Source organism: Rhinolophus ferrumequinum, chromosome 12 (assembly GCF_004115265.2).
Source record: "Rhinolophus ferrumequinum isolate MPI-CBG mRhiFer1 chromosome 12, mRhiFer1_v1.p, whole genome shotgun sequence".
Taxonomy (NCBI): domain Eukaryota; kingdom Metazoa; phylum Chordata; class Mammalia; order Chiroptera; family Rhinolophidae; genus Rhinolophus; species Rhinolophus ferrumequinum.
In genome coordinates, this window is record NC_046295.1 from 64,739,956 (window position 1) to 64,756,167 (window position 16,212).

Below are 16,212 nucleotides of genomic sequence, written 5' to 3' on the forward strand. Positions count from 1 at the left end.
TGCCAAATACTATTCTAAGCAGAATATAGTAGTAAACAAAAAGGAAGGGAAGGAGGGAAACAAATACCCTTGCCTTCAGAGACCTCACATACTGGTGGAACATACAATAAACAAAGTAAGTAAAACACACATACACAGAAACAGAAAATTCATTAAACAAAACCTATTACTACACACTACGCCACCCTGATGGTTTCTATTTTATAAAAAAAAAGAAAAAGGGAAAAAAATGCTGCTCACACCCCATTAAGCCACTAAGTGGGCTTCTCAATTCAGTAACAGGTTGAGACCTACACTTTGAAAAATACTAGTCTAGACAATTTACGAATTAGAGTATGTTCTGTTCCTGTGCTATAGAGGGGACAGAGCGGTATGTTAAGAGTAGTTGAGCGAATTAGCCAAATTCACTCACAATCTGGGGGAAGCAATACTGAAACTCCACCTCAGGGCTTCTGAATGAGTCCACTGCTGTCCTTTCCACTGTCCTTGGCAGTCCTCGCAAGTGTCTTCGTTTCTCCTTCTCTTTGATTATGAAATCTTGACCTCTGCTTGGAGCAGCTCCTCCCTCCCTTGCCAGGTAAAATCGTATCAATGTTTCTAGGCCTTTCTAGACTGCTGCATGCTCCAGGATGCCTCTGCCATGCCACTCACTGCGTTCTGCCTTCCTTTATCATTACTGCTAGAACTCCACCTGTCATGACTGCTAGAACCAGAGTGGGCTCCTCTCCACTGAAGAGCAGGTATTGTTCACCTTTTTTCCCCAAAGCACAGTGTTTTACAGAGTAGGCATTAATAAACACATATGGAGTTCAATTGGATTTGTAAGTGGCTCAAAGCAGAGGGCAGGGAGGACGTTCTTACCAGCCAGGCTGCAGGATTTAGGCAACATCTATTTAAAAGGCTGAAACTGGAAAAGATACCTCTGGAAAAAAGACCTCTTTAACCTGGGTTATAAAAGTCACACATTAGGTAGAGGCTTTACTAGTGTAAAAACTACAATCCATATTTTCTATCTCCCTAGCATCAAGTAGATAGATTTAGAACCATGGATTTAGGTCATAGATTGCAAAGGCTGGAAACTTAGTCAAATTAATTCAAGAAAACAAGGGCCACAATCAGGAGGCCCACGGATTAGCTGGACAGACCTGAGGCAAGACAGGAGCCAGAGGCCCCCGGGGAGTAAGGACACCTTTGCTGTAATGGTGACCATTACAGTGGGGACAGCTGCCAATTCACCCAAATGAAGAAAACCTGTTCAAACTCTCAAGCGAAAGACCTAAATGGCACAGCCAAGTCTAGAACTGTCCACGCCTGCCTCGATTCGAGTAAGACGGGGCTGTGTGGTTGGTGCAAATAGCTACACAAGCAGGGAGAAGAAAGGTTTTGAAAGGGGAGATGAATTTGATTAAATATTGACCCAAATTGGAATTTTAAGGTTAAATTTCATCCTACCCCTGGAGAGGATGAGGACTCAAGGCCAAAATGAGGTCACTTATAAGCAGTTATATAAAATACTCTATCTGTGATACATTATATAATATGATTTCAATCCTATTAAAAGTAAAATAATGTAGATTTTAGCGAAATGACTTTGAGTTTCAGGGGCCTACAAATTTATGAATTTACAAACATGTATCATGAAAATTGAATTCTAGTCTAACCCATGGTTATCAGACTTTATTTTGCATTACAGATTCTATTACTAACTCCATAAGACTAGGGTAAGGTAGTAAGGACTGCATATTTAAAGAAGCACCCCAGATTCTGTTAAACATGTGTCATGTTGAGAAACTGCTTAACCTAACTCCTTCCTCCTTAACGTAATTAAAAGGAGGCTCAACTTCCATATGTTTTTAATTAGAACAAAAACGAATAAAACGACGCAGGCACACCACTTATGTTGTAACACTAAATAAAAGCATGTATAGAATTTAAAACCACGTTTCTTATAATTGTTTTTAATAGCATTTAGTCACATAATTTATAGTGGCATAGGTTTATAAACAATGTTTAAGACTGGTCGGTAACTTCATCTTGAGTTTTCTTTTAAAATTGAGAATAGGGAAATTGGTTAGGAGTTAAAGAATATTTCAGATTGATGTGGTGATTATAAACTCAAAAAGTACACTGATACCAATTTTATAAACAGCAAATATGAATGTAACTTATTTACGCCTTTTGGTTCACATTTTTAAAAAGCACCCTTGTTCTTTAAAGTTAAGTACTATAAATGGTTCTTAAAAGTCTAGCGTGGACATGATGTATTCAGTCCAACTGGTTGGGGGGCTGGGGGCTGAGTTTACGTGACCACCCAATTCAGAGTATGATTTAGCATTAAAACCAAACTGCAGTACAGGTAAGTTACAGTCACAGGTAGCATTGTCAATTCCTCAGATAATACAGCTTCCAAAATTCTCATCATCCTGGTTACCCTCCTTTTTGTTTTTTTTCTTTTGCTTGCCCTGACACATACCTTCCTTATAAAGAAGCAAATATAAAAGTTCACCGAAATTCTGAAAGTCACAGCTTATAGAGCACTAAATGATAGTAGCTTTGGCATTTGCTATTACAGAGTCAATTTCATTACAAGTATTTCCTTCATTCTGGGTCAAGGCGAGGCAAAACAGGAAGAATAAGATTCCCAAAGGCAGAGTCTTGAGTTATGAAGTATCCCGACGAATGTGCATGTGCATGCTGGGGAAGAGTTAAAAAAAAACAAAAAGGCAATTAAGCTATTAAGAGTCACAATCCTTCAACCAAGGCTTTAAGATCAGTTATCCTTTCTGAGTGCTGGAGAACACATTTATTGTAAAAATCAGTTCTTGTGCTGCTAGTTTTGTTTAAATACACAGGAGCCAGACAATGATAAAGAATTCACATTAGTGAGTTACACCAGGTACCTATCTGTCACCTCCACTCTCTCCCCAGTGATTCCCTACAGTCAGTAAATGAGTCAAAAACACGAATTATGTACTTTGTTACTTGGAGTGGGGGAAAACTAGCAACAAAGGACCCAAAGTACTGTGCTTGTGATCAACAAAGCAGGAGCTTGCAAAAGAAGGGCAGTAGTTGGAAGGAGGTGGGGGAAGGCAGCCAATTACTGGTGATTATGATACCAACATTTTGTACAGAACGTTGGAATGTAAATAACAGAATGCCACCAGTGACTTCCTTCTGTCACTAAAAAAAGGAGGCCTGTTTTTAGGCTGTCTGAAATGTTCCTTCCAATTCTGGCATTTTAAGATTTAAAAGCATCGGCAACAATGTCTTGTCCAAGGTCTCTAGGAATCTTAGTTAAATTACCCAGGAACAGTGTAATAGTAAAAGTGTTTATTACTAGGAAGAAAGTATTTTTTTAAACTGATGTATTATCACATTCCTATGGTTAAAGAGTTTTTAAATGTCTCCTGAACGATAGTCATGCTGACCGTTGAAAACCAATCCACGTAACAACAATAAACTGGTTCGACTACAAAAGGCTATAATGGCATTACAAATTGGAAAAGTATGTATGTACTATTAAAGTAGCCAGTTCCGTTTTTAAGGTCATTCGGTGCATCCAAATATCCTAAACTCTTCTGTGCACAAGCAAGCCCTCGCCAGGTACAGCAGAGAATCACTCATGACCGTGTCAACACCATAAAAGATACTTTCATAACTGCTGTATTGGTCCTTCACATCCTTTGGGCACGATTGAACATCAGCAAAGCATTGCAATTATGTGTGGAACATTTTTACTGGTATTGCTCCACTGAACTACAAAACAGAAAGTGTGCTGGCTCCACGCCCCAGGAAACGTCCAAGGAGACCAGACTGTCAGGTATACTTGGCTCACCTGCAAAGCTGCCTTCTGTTGGGCTGCAATGTGCTGCTGCTCGGCATGATCCCGGAAGTCCTTGCTAAGGGAGGGTCTCGAAAGTGCGATGCTACAACGGGAATCTTAGTTACCTGGCTGTTCGAGGTACACACCGGCTTACTTCTGAATCACATTTTCTATTATATATTTTTTACAGCGATTTAAAAAAAATCCTTCCGTCTTTCTGTCTTTTCTCAGTGTCTACATGAAGGTACATGAAGAAAGCTTATGTTATTTACAGGGGCTTCAAATTATTTCCTTTTCATTGATGAATAGGCCCGGAGCAAAAGAGCGGGACATGTTTGAAGAAATTACAGTTCAACAGGACTGGAGGTCAGGGTGGGGAGGGGTGAAGTGTGTTGGCAAAAAATGAGGCTGCGGAGGAAGGCAGGGGCCAGGATATGTGGAGCCTTGTGAAATAGATTACGAAATGTAGACCTTATCCTGGCAGTAAAGGAGACTTCCAAAGAGGGTTATAAGCAGAGGAGTGACAGGAGGAGAAGTACCGCGCTCTAGTTCAGAAAGAACATGGCGATGGCAGCCAGTGCTAGTCCCCTCCTCTACAAGGTGCAGCTCCCTTCTTCCTTCCTAATGGAACCCAAAGTTACTTCAACTATCAGTGGTCCCATGCTTCAGGCAGGCCGGTGTGAGCTTTGGTGTAAGGCAATGCCATTCCCCAGGCTGGTTTCTGGTTTAGGCAAGAGAAAGGTACATGATTCTGAGCCAGTAGACGTAATGGGTAGTCTGTTGGAAGGCGTCTGAGAACACCTTCCTTACTATTACAAAAGACAGGATAGGAACCTATCGGTGTAGAGGTGAGGCCTAGGCTATTGCAGTCACATTTTGACCATTAGGAAGCTGCCGACCCAAGGGGAAAGGCAGAGGGAAAGATGAAGAAGCTGGGTCACTGCTGATACTGTCGTGCCATAGCCTGAAGCTGCTCTGGGACCACCTTACCTTCACATTCCTGGTTAACATATGTCCTGATGTTTATGTCAGCTTTGTTGGTTTTCTGTTACTTCCAGATTAAAACATCCTAACTGACACAACTGATAAATGTATTCGAGAGGACTGAAGACTACAGGAAATTCAGTGAGGCAGCAGTTATAGTAATTGAGGCAAGAAATGACAGTGGCCAGGACCAGGCAGCATCAGTAGTAATGAAGAAAAATGGACAGATTTCAGACACATTGCAGAGTGTAAAACAGAGAGTGGTGAATGCTTGGAGATGGAAGTGAAAGGGAAAACAAAGTTCACATTTCTGACTTTGATAACTAGTAGATCTGTACCACTCATTGAGACAAGAAATCCAAGAACATTAAGAGGTTAGTTAGACAGAGGGAAGGAAAGATAAGTTCAGTTTGGAGCATACTAAGTTTGAAATGCCCGTACGACTGTGAAGTGGAGATGTGCAGGAAGTAGTCTGATGCTTGGGAGAGAGGACTAGGCTAGAGATGCAAATGTGTAAAAATTATTGACACATTTAAGTAGCAGGTTGTGAAGGTGGATGCAACTGTCCAGGGAAAAGATGTAGAAAAGATGGGAAACTGGGTCCAGAACAGAACTCTGAGGGACATCAACATTCAAGAGACAGGCAGTGGAGAAATGTCTGTAAAAGAAATCAAGACACTGTAACAGTGAGTGAATGGAAGCCAGTATTTTAAGAAGGAGCGAATGCTCAGTGCTGTCAAATAATGTCACGGTGGCTAACCAGATTTAGCCCCAAGGAAGTAGCAAGTGACCTAGGCTCAAACTTATTCTAGGTGGGGGAAGAGTTCATACAATTTGGTAGTCAGATTGGAGTGGGTTGAGTAAGTAAGTGAGAAAGTAGAGGTGAGTATAAACAACTCTTAAGAGGTCCAGCTGAAAAAGACGGGAAAGTCAGGGTGATGGCTGAAAGGGAGAATGGATTTGAGGGAAGAGATTGAAAATGGCAGAAACTGAATACTGCACGATAAAGATCATTAAGCTATCTAAATTTATCTACTTTGCAGAATGCTTAAAAAGTGGGACATTGGAAATAATTTGAATAACAAACAAAAATCATACAAAAGCCTTTTCTTTTTTTAAAAGTAGGCTGTAGGGAAAAGTAAATATTCTAATTAGAATTAAAATATTAAATCTAATCAATTTTTAAAAATTAAAGTCTAATTTTTTCAAATCTATCTAGGAAACAAAACATGTAAATCTCAATGTTAAAGAAACAAACCATTGCCAACCAACGTGAGTTATTTTGTCCAAGATAATGTTTATATCACTGAATATAAAAACCACATTCTTCAATACCTACCTAGCTCCAGGATGATTTGTTGAAGATTGATTCTGCATTAGTAATTTTCTTTTCTCTTTGTCCAGTTCTGCCAAGATTGCAACTCTATTTTTGTTCTGAAAACCTAAAAAAAGAGTGGGGGGTGGGGAGAAGAGAAAGAGATAGAGAAAGAAAAAACATTTTAGAGCTATTTTATAAACCTAGGCCATCTAGAAACCCACACAGCAAAATTTTCTTCTCTAACATAATGAACTCACTAGTAAGTGGTTTCCTTTGATGGTTAGTTTCCCTACTGCCGATTTCCCAGCAATTTTAACAGCGTTAGACATAGATATTTGCAAAGTATAATACTGATTGAGGACTTCCAAGATTCGGTTCTAAAGAATTCTAATCACCGAGGTCCGGGTAACAGCATTTGATTTTTAACAAAATCTCTGCGGCTCCAAATGCTGCAAGCGATCAATCTCTATCCTGCTCAGTCAGTCTCTGGGAGTGGAGATTTTCTTAGTTCTCAGTTTTAGGCCTTTCTGTGAAAGCCTCTTTCATGGAGGGAAAGGGCATTAGACATACTCAGATCAAAACGATATTTCTTTTTCTCAACTCCTTTCATTCAGAAATGACACACAGTCTTTCAAGGAACAAGTAAAAGAATTGCAACTGACTCGAAAGCAATTCTGAGAAACAAATGGAGCACAACTGACAGGACACAGAAAGATATATTCTTTAACAAATACTGAATATTGGGCTTGGTTTTTTTTTTTTTTTTTTTTGTTATGCCACTGAATTTTTTTTTTTTTTTTTTTTTTTTTAATTTATTGGGGTGACAATTGTTAGTAGAATTACAAAGATTTCAGTTGTGCAATTCTGAATCACATCTGGGCTTGGTTTTGAGCTCCAAACTTACAGAAGATACAGAGGTTGCAAAGTCTTGGCCCAGGAGCAGCATCCAATTATGTTTTAAAATTTTGAATTAAATATCAACATGTAAACACTGAGGGAGTACATATAAAATACGCGTATACACACTGAGGTTTGCAACATTTTCAGCTAAATCATGCACCGTCCCACTCCACGCCACCTGGGACGTGAATCATCCCTTTGTCCAGCATATCCATGCTACACATACAGTGCAGTAAGATGTTTTGAGAGAGAGACCACATTCACATAACTTTTATTACAGTATATTGGTATAATTGTTCTATTTTATTATTTATTGTTGTCAATCTCTTACTGTGGCTAATTTATAAATTAAACTTTATCATAGGTATTATGTATGTACAGAAAAAACGTACTAGACATAGGGTTCGTGGTTTCAGGCATCCAGGGGGTCTTGGAACGTATTGCCAAAGAATAAGGGGGAACGACTGTAATTTGCTAACCATAGCTTTAGACCTTTACTTCGACTACTATCAAAGCAACTGATGAACAATTTATCTTCTATGTTATCAAGGCAATCTGCCAAGGGGGGCTTAAAAATTAGATGCTATATAAATAAAGGCAATAAAAAAAGATATTCAGCAATTAAATAATTCCTTATAAAATTTAGAGACCAATCTCTAATAAGGATGACCATCACAAACCATAAATATCAACTCATATCTATACAATTAGGAATATTATGTAAACATAATAACCATTAAGAAAACTTTTATATGTTATTATTAAGTTGCCTATATTTGATTGTTTTCTGCCTATAAAAACAATTTCATATGATTCACCGACTTTTTTTTTTTTTTTTTTAATCATGTCTGTCTTTCTTGGCTTGGTCAGGAAGGAACAACTTTTTTCAAACAAATTCATGCAAGTTTGACAATCAGGGCACACGTAGTTGTAGTTAACTCCCTGTTACTGTGGCAATTAAGCGCGAAAATTAGTAACCATAGGCTCTAAATTAATATATAATTTCTAAATTAACATAGTCTCTTTGACTGTCAATGTTCTTAGCCCACTAAGGAAGGTTATGTTATTCTCAGTCTATTTACTATCTCACAGTTTATGTAAATAAACAACCCAGTTAGTACAAGTGATCTGACAATGGATTAGATGGGATGGGAAGTATAGAAGGGGGTATTATTGATTTTATACAATAGAAACTTCCCTAAAAATGATTTAATACAAATTAAGGTAAGATAATTATATAAAGGTAAGTATATACTGGAATGTATTATTTAAAGGAATCCAAAAGTGAGATCTTTGTAAAGTGAAAAATGCTTTCCAAGGGAAATTGGGATACTCCCATTTGTATGTATGAAGTTGCGTATGTTTAAGGCAAGTTATACCACCAGCTACATTTTCAACTATAGGACAAGACATCTGTCCTTTTTTCATTAAAGGCCAATGCATTCTTAGAAGAATTTTGTGGGTCCACCTTTTAAGAGATTTAGAGATACTATAAATATAAAACAGAAAATTCTTAAAAAGCAAATTTAAAAATCTGATCGTGTCTAAATTATGTGATGAGCCAAGTAAGTCACCACATTGTAAAGTACTGAAGGGTTGTTTACAGAAATACCAATTTCCCTCAAGGTAAATTTGTTCACAAAAAATATTTTAGGATCACTGTCATTAAAATCATTGTATATACATGGAAATTGTATGCACATAGCAAACAATGGGCAAAGCATTAAAAAAGCTACATAATTTTATCAATAATGTTCATATAAATAGAAGCACGACCAAGCTTTTTCAATGTATGTAAACTTAAATTACTTTTAAAGATCCACAATCTGATCAGTAATATTAAAAACTACAATCTCATGAAACTAGTTTTGTTTCCAAAGCACATGGGAGTGAGGTGGCATGGGAATGAGGAAATAAGTGATACAAAATTATTCTGTCCCCTCCTCTCTTATTACTAAATTTGCCAAATAGTCAAAAGGGCTGGCTGGAGGCATCCTTGCAGAGGGTGCTTCATGCAGAAAAGATACATGTTACTCACAAAGACAGTGTTAGTGGTCAATGAAACTTGATAATGAACAAACATGCTAAATGTAAAAAGATGTAGTGATGTTAAACAATTATTAACATATGCTCTTAAAAGAAACATATTTCCCTGTTCTGTCACTACAATGGCAAGCAACAATGCCTGCAACCTCCTCCTCAAGTCCATGTAAAACAGATTTTGGTCTACCCTCCTTTCAGAGGAACCAGACTTCTAGGAGAGTACTAGTTCCACATCTTGGGGCAGGAAAATAATCAAGATGGGCCTGGAATATCTTATTGTTAGAAAGCAAGAAGATTTTTTTTTTTTTTTTAAAGGCCCAGGACAGTGCTCAACGCACAAAGAAGCCAGTTGGAGGTTATCCAGGCTGTCACAATTGGAACATTCAAGAGGATAATAATGATAGCTAAAGGGAACAAAATGAGTCTATGATAAGCCATGAATTCATAATAAGATACAAAAAGGAAAGTTAAAGTACATAAAAAAATAGTTGTAAAAACGGGTAAAAATAATAGTTAATTATTAGGCTGGTGTTAACATTTAGGTGTTTTGTTTCTCCTATTAAGTATATGCCTGTTTATAAAGTATAGCTGTGTACTTTTTGTTTAGGTACAGGAGGAAAGGGTAGATACAGGGAACTGTAGCTAAGCCAAACAGAAAAAGCAAGTTATGCAAGTTAGTATAAGCCTGAAGGGTAAATATGCTTTCTTTCTGGACCATGGATGGTGTACATAAGACTTCTAGTGGGATCTGAGGTCAAGCAAGACAACTGCCCAAGAGTTATGCCACCCCATTCCTACACAGCACCATGAAATCACAGCTAAAAGCCTCCAGAGTAGCCCCAAAATCAATAGTTCCCACCACTGTTCTTTGAGATAACTATAAAATAAAGAAAAGAATTCCCGTTCCTTACTCAGTATTTCTCCAGGTTTCTCTGTATCTGAAATCAGGGTAGACCAATCCAACTACCACATCATCACAGGCCCTTGATGTTACCAATAATGAAAGATTCTTTACATAAGAATGGGACCCTGGACAAATTCCAGTTTAACAGTCTGCCTTTACATATTAAAATTCTCAAAATGTTACTTCTAATCAATCAATATAAATGTTCCACACTAAGAAGGAGATGTCAATAACTGTCTGCCAAGAGCTTGTGAAGTTTAGCAGTCCTGATTAGGGCTACAGTAGGGCAGACCGCTAGATCTGAAAGAGGGCTTAGGGAACACAATGGCATTCTGTCCCCTACACCAGAGGGAACATTGTAATTCGTAATTTACACCAGAGGGGACATTGTAATTCGTAAATTACAATGCACAGAGCAAGATATTTCTTCAAGTCATTGTTCTTTCAGTTATTGTTATAATTATGGCACTTGACATTCACTCTCCATAATAACTAGTTCCTAACAGTACAGAAATAATTTAATACATAGAGTAAAATTCAATAGATCCAAATAAGTAAGAATTTAAATTTTTCATTGAGCGTGTGGGAGTCTATAGAACATGATATGGACTCCCTCTGCTGGTGGCCAATAGCAGCAGGTCCACGACACCAACAAAATCTCTGACCAAAGAGTAACAAAAGCCAAAGTGGCTTTGACTGTGTTTCATCGTGGATTTCACTATGGAGCAATCAAAGGCAACACTGAAAATGATTGCGTTTTATTGCAGCTACTGAAAAAAAAAGACCAGCAAACTGGAAATCTCAATTATTTGTGTTATTAGAACAGAGGGATAATTTAAAATTTTTTCATTTGGATTGCACTGTGTAACTTTTAGCAGCATATTTTCTTTCCAAAATCAATTTCTCTTAGTTTTCATTTTTAAGTTTCAATTTAAATTATTTTTAATCTGAGTCTTTATAACTGGAAAAGATGGCAAAGGCCATAGGGGAATGCTGACCTGTGAGGTCCACAGAGCACACAAATCACATATGGTTATTTGAGAGGAGAACAGAACAGTATTAGCTGGTTACAGCTGGTAAAGCTGTCACCACAGCTAGCTTTTTACAATACTACACTGCTAGAAAACTCACGTAACCTTTAGTTTGTCCTAAATGCAACTAATATACTAAAACAGATGCAGCGAGCTTCTGACTTCCAGTACTGGCAGAGTAGTTTAGTTAGACTAACTCTGCTGCAAATATAACTATAAATTCTGGACAAAACAGTAAACAGTCATTATTTGAAGGTATTAGAGACTGACCAAAATCAGACAGAAACTGCAACTTGTGAGATTTGGGAATTTGTGGCCTTTTCCCTGACTCTCTCCTCAATCCACAAAGAGCATGAAAAGCCTCACCTTACTGGCTGAAGGTATTACAGGAGAAAGTTCAGGCTGGTAGAGTAGCCAAAAAATTAGGGGAGAAACCTGAGAGGGAAAGGCAGGAGTAAAGCCCAAAACATGTTTATAAAATCCACCCAAAGTTTTCACTTCCTGCTAAACTACACGTACACGGGGAGACTCGAGGGAGCCCAGCAATAAAGCAGCAGCTGGAAGCTGCAAAGAATGGGCAGAGATTTCAGCTGCTGCCCAACACAATGGAGACAAGAGTCCCAGGTAGGAGCTGAACCAAGCTGTCTGCTAGAACAAACATCACATTTCAGAGGAATACAACAGAATTCAGACAATGCATTAGTCAGAATATCTAGCATCCAATAACAAATCACTAAGTGTAGTAAAAAAAAGGAAAATGTGACTCATACTAAAATAATAATAACAACAACAATAATACAATCAACAGAAACCGACTCCAAGATGATCCAGATGATGGAATTAGCAGTGACAAAGCACCTGTATGTATCCTGACTCACAACTTGATACTGTGTCTCGCCCGCCGAAAATAAGATCTAGCCGGACCATCAGCTCTACTGCATCTTTTGCAGCAAAAATTAATATAAGACCCGGTCTTATACTTATTTTGCTACAAGACCAGTTCTTACATTAATTTTTGCTCCAAAAGACGCATTAGAGCTGATGGTCCGGCTAGGTCTTATTTTCGGTGAAACACAGTAATAAAAAGAAACAACCCAATTAAAAAAAAAATGAGCAAACGACTTGAACACTTCACAACGAAAGATTTACAATGGCCAATAAACACATAAAATAGTGCTCAACATTTGTCATCAGGGAAATGCAAGTTAATAGTACAATAAGATGTCACTTCACACCCCCTTAAATGTCTACAATAAAAAAGACCAACAGCCAGTGCTCTATGTGGAGCAACTAGAATTCTCACACATTGCTGCAGGGACTGTAAATGGTACAATCACTTAGGAAAAGGTTTGACAGTTTTTAATAAAGTTAACTATACCCTTAACTGCTCCATTCCTAGATATTTATCCAAGTATCTACAAAAAGACTTACAAGCAAATATTCAAAGCAGCTTTATTCACAATGGCCAAAATTGAGACAACCCCAAAGCCTCTGAACAGGAGAACGAATAAACAAATTGTAGCAAATTCATACAATAAACAGGGATGAACTATTGATACATGGCACAACAGGGACAAAGCTCACACACAGTATAGTGAGTGAAAAAAGCTGGACACAAATGAGTGCACACTTTATAATGCCATTTATATGGAGTTTAAGATAAGACAAAATTAATGTTTAAAAAAAATCAGAGCAGATCAGAACAGAGATGAGTAATAAAAAAATGTGTGGGTCAAATAGGACTTTAGACTTGATATGGAAAGGAAACTAGTTTGCTTCAAGTTTTGAAGCAGGAAACTACTTACAAAGTGGGATTTAATACTTTCTAGAGATTAAATTTTATTTTTAAAAATATATTTTTAAATAAAAACTTCTGCTTTAAGATGTCTAACTTGATCTGCTTTAAAGAGCTCTTAACACAGGTGAAATGTGTATGAAAGTTTACAGAGCAAATGAAGATAAAGGTATGGATATTGCCTTTATAATTTTTTTAAAAGTGGTTTTGATTTCAAGTAAAAGAGCAAAAGAACACAGGTGTTAGGGGAGGATCTAAGGGTTACAATGTGAATAATCTTAACACAAATTAAAATACAGGGTTAATAGCTATTGAGGATGTTATATATCTGATACAAGGTTGGACCTGCCTCATATATGGAGTTTTACTTTGCTATTCATTTTTTTATTCTGGCTATACTAACTGCCCTATGCCAAATTTTCTATTAAAATACGTTTATTATATGAGAGGAAAGTTCTTCCTATATGGGGGAATAGCTCCTAGTAATAAAATAAATTCCAGCATGCATTACCTTGTCCTGAAGGGTTTGCTGCCATCTTCCTATTTTCTGTTTCAACTATGTTCAGTGGCAATTGGTCAGCACTTTACAATCACCTGTTAAAAATATGTGTACATGCATATAAAATGCACCATACTTTAACAACAAATTAAAAGTTGTCAGGAACAGCTAGCCTCCCTACAATGAAACGTTTGCAGTTTTCTCATCTCTTCAGAAACTTAAATCACAAATTTAAACTCTGCAAGTGCCTCAAGTATTTAATTGAGTGTGAAGGTTAAATGTTTATTCTTGCAGATGTTGATACCAACATTTAGCATGACTGTCTTTAATTCATCATTAGGTGGTGTTGACCAGATACTACCAAATGTATGGACCAACTGATAACATCAATACGATCAGTGTTAGGAAGAAAAATCACTCATCTATGGTACCTCTCGAGTCACTTGAAAAACGTACCCAGCAACAACTGCACACACTGAAAGCTAAAAAGGAAAACGAGGGGAGATACCAAATGAGCAAGACCCTGCTCCTGCTCTCAAGGCACATATACTCCGGTGGGTAAATATAGTCTTATTCAAGCAAGCCTGCTAAAGAACTTTAACAAACGCGCTCTTGAAAAGGCATACACAGCTCGGGAAGCAGAGGGGAACTGATTCTATTAGCGTGATACGGGATGTCTTCAGGGAAGCCCGGGAATGTACCGGGGCTAGCAAACAGATGTCGGTTTTGAACAAAATATGGGTAGGTGTCTCCTGTGGCTGAAGCACAGGGCTAGCAACGCCCGGTGAGGACAAGAGGGCCACATCTTGCGAAAGGGAACGTCAATCATGGATGTGACAAGGCTGGACCTGTGTCTTATAAGGGAACCTGCAGGCGGGAGTGGAGGACAGACTGGGCGGGGGCTGCGGCTGAAACCAACGAGAGGAGGAGTGAGAAACTTTGGGAGGCGAGGGAAGCGGGGAGGCCACTGCCCAGTGGCATAAGAGACAACCGTCACAGGTCAACGCCGGAGCCACATATCTCCATCCCCCAGCGCCAAGCTGACGTTCTACTTACCCAGGGACGCGACAGCGCCCGGAACAGCCTCGCCGTCGGATCGCGTTCTGCAAGGGGGCGCGACCACTCAAAGACCGGCAAACCGATCCCAGCGTGCGGATCTACAACCTTCCCGCCCCCGCTGCGCTTCCGCCTCTAGATGACGTGAACCCGAGGGAGCGGAAGTCCCGCCTCCCACCCCGTCCCCGCAGTTGCTGTCCACGGAGATTCATACTTTAACTGCGCCTACGCCACTTCCCTTCCGAAGAGTGGCAGCCGAAGAGGCACATGGGAGATGCAGGCCGCTTTTAGGGGGCGGGGCCTGAGCGGGGCGGGGCGCAGTGACGTATCCTGCGGGCTCAGCTAGGCAGGGGCGTGGTGGAGACCAGCTGGGTCCCTAGCACCGTTAGGAGCCCTTTCGTGGAGGCAGCTACAGGAAGAAAAGCCACCAGACCGGCCGGTCCTGCGACGGTGTGAATCCACTTAGGCTGGAACTGAGGCCCAGCTGCTGCCGGGACTCAGAGGGTGAGTCTTCATAGGCTGGGCACGCTTTCAAGCTATAACAACTATCTCGGGGATATTTTTCTTTCATAGTTTACATAATTATACATAAGAAAAGTACTAAACATGTAGAAGTTTTTACTGTTCAATAATCTGTATTGAAGAAATGGGTGTGCCACATCTTAGAACATTAAGTCCCTCTTAGTGGGATCTCATCTGATGCCTGATTCCAGCATGGTTGATTTACACAATGTAAGCTAACCGTGTATTGATGTGTCACCTGTTCTGTGGTCGTTAATCCGTTTTTCATCTTTTCTAGAATTTGAACATACGTTCTTCATAATCGATGTTTGCTCAATACTAAATGTATATGATGCACTATTTTGTTGTGCATGGATCTGTGACTGAAGTAATAACACCAGCAAGCATTTATTGAATATCATCTGCGTGCCGGGTGCTTCCTGTGCGTCAACTCCAGGCCTGTCATGCCTGATCTGTATATGAGACTCAGAAATGTTACTTACTCTGTCACGTAGCCAGCCGCAGCAGAGTTTCAAAGGACTAAAGGTCGACCAGATACTAAGGCCCAGATACTTAAACCTCACATATCATCTCTGCTCTCAGACCAGCTCTTACTGACTCCTTTAATCTAGATTCAAAGTGTAACACACGAGCCTGATGGTAGTTGGTCAGGATCCCTTTTTATTACAGTTAAGAAGGCTCTTTGAGTCCTGGCCTGACTAAAATGACCAAGATGTATAGGAGAACTTTTTGGTTTTAGGTTGCCTGACCAGAGGACACAGAAACTAGGGCATAAGAAAGCTCCCGTCTAAATCCTACATGAACACTCTGGACAAAGTTTATTCAAGGTGAAAGGGAAAAGTAAGAATTCTACCACATAAGCAACATTTTGCAGTTTCTTGGCAAGTTCAGCCTCCCAGGGTTGGGAGAACATTATAAGGAGAAAGATGAATTTAACTTGCTAATAATCATTTTGCCTTTTGCTTGGTGGGTGTTAGCCCTAGAACCCCTTTATCTTCTTCTTGAGAGTTTCTGGAACTTCTGCCTCACAAGAATTTTAACATATTGGTTAATAGTGGGTCACTTTAATTGAGTTCAAATCCCAGCTCTGACATTTAATGATTTGTAAGCCCTTGTTTAACTTTTCGGTGCTTCTGTCATCTATAAATAAGAAATAAAAATAAATGTGTGACCACCTCACACCCATTATATGGCTACTATTAAAAAAACAAAACAAAACAAAAAGCAAAATAACAAGTGTTGGTGAGGATGTGGAGAAAATGGAACACTTATACACTGTTATTGGGAATGTAAAATGATGGTGCAGCTGCTGTAGAAAACAGTATGGCAGTTACTCC

General features: G+C 39.0%; 2 protein-coding genes across 2 annotated transcripts in view; one reads left to right on the forward strand and one right to left on the reverse strand.

Annotated features, from left to right (window-relative positions):
* The window catches only part of KIAA1958 (KIAA1958 ortholog), a 160,241-nt gene extending 145,939 nt beyond the window's left edge, over positions 1–14,302 (forward strand). The window contains exon 4 of the mRNA XM_033122284.1: positions 13,638–14,302. Coding sequence (XP_032978175.1) covers positions 13,638–13,859 — 222 coding nt within the window. The 3' untranslated portion in view covers positions 13,860–14,302. The remainder of the gene's footprint in view (positions 1–13,637) is intronic.
* INIP (INTS3 and NABP interacting protein) lies at positions 1,970–14,505 on the reverse strand. The gene is made up of 5 exons (XM_033122289.1): positions 14,354–14,505; positions 13,310–13,392; positions 6,147–6,249; positions 3,836–3,926; positions 1,970–2,694 (listed from the first exon to the last, which is right to left on the reverse strand). The coding sequence occupies exons 2-5, from the start codon at positions 13,332–13,334 to the stop codon at positions 2,599–2,601; spliced, it is 315 nt and encodes a 104-aa protein (XP_032978180.1). The 5' UTR covers positions 13,335–13,392; positions 14,354–14,505; the 3' UTR covers positions 1,970–2,598.
* Positions 14,506–16,212: the final 1,707 nt, after the last annotated feature.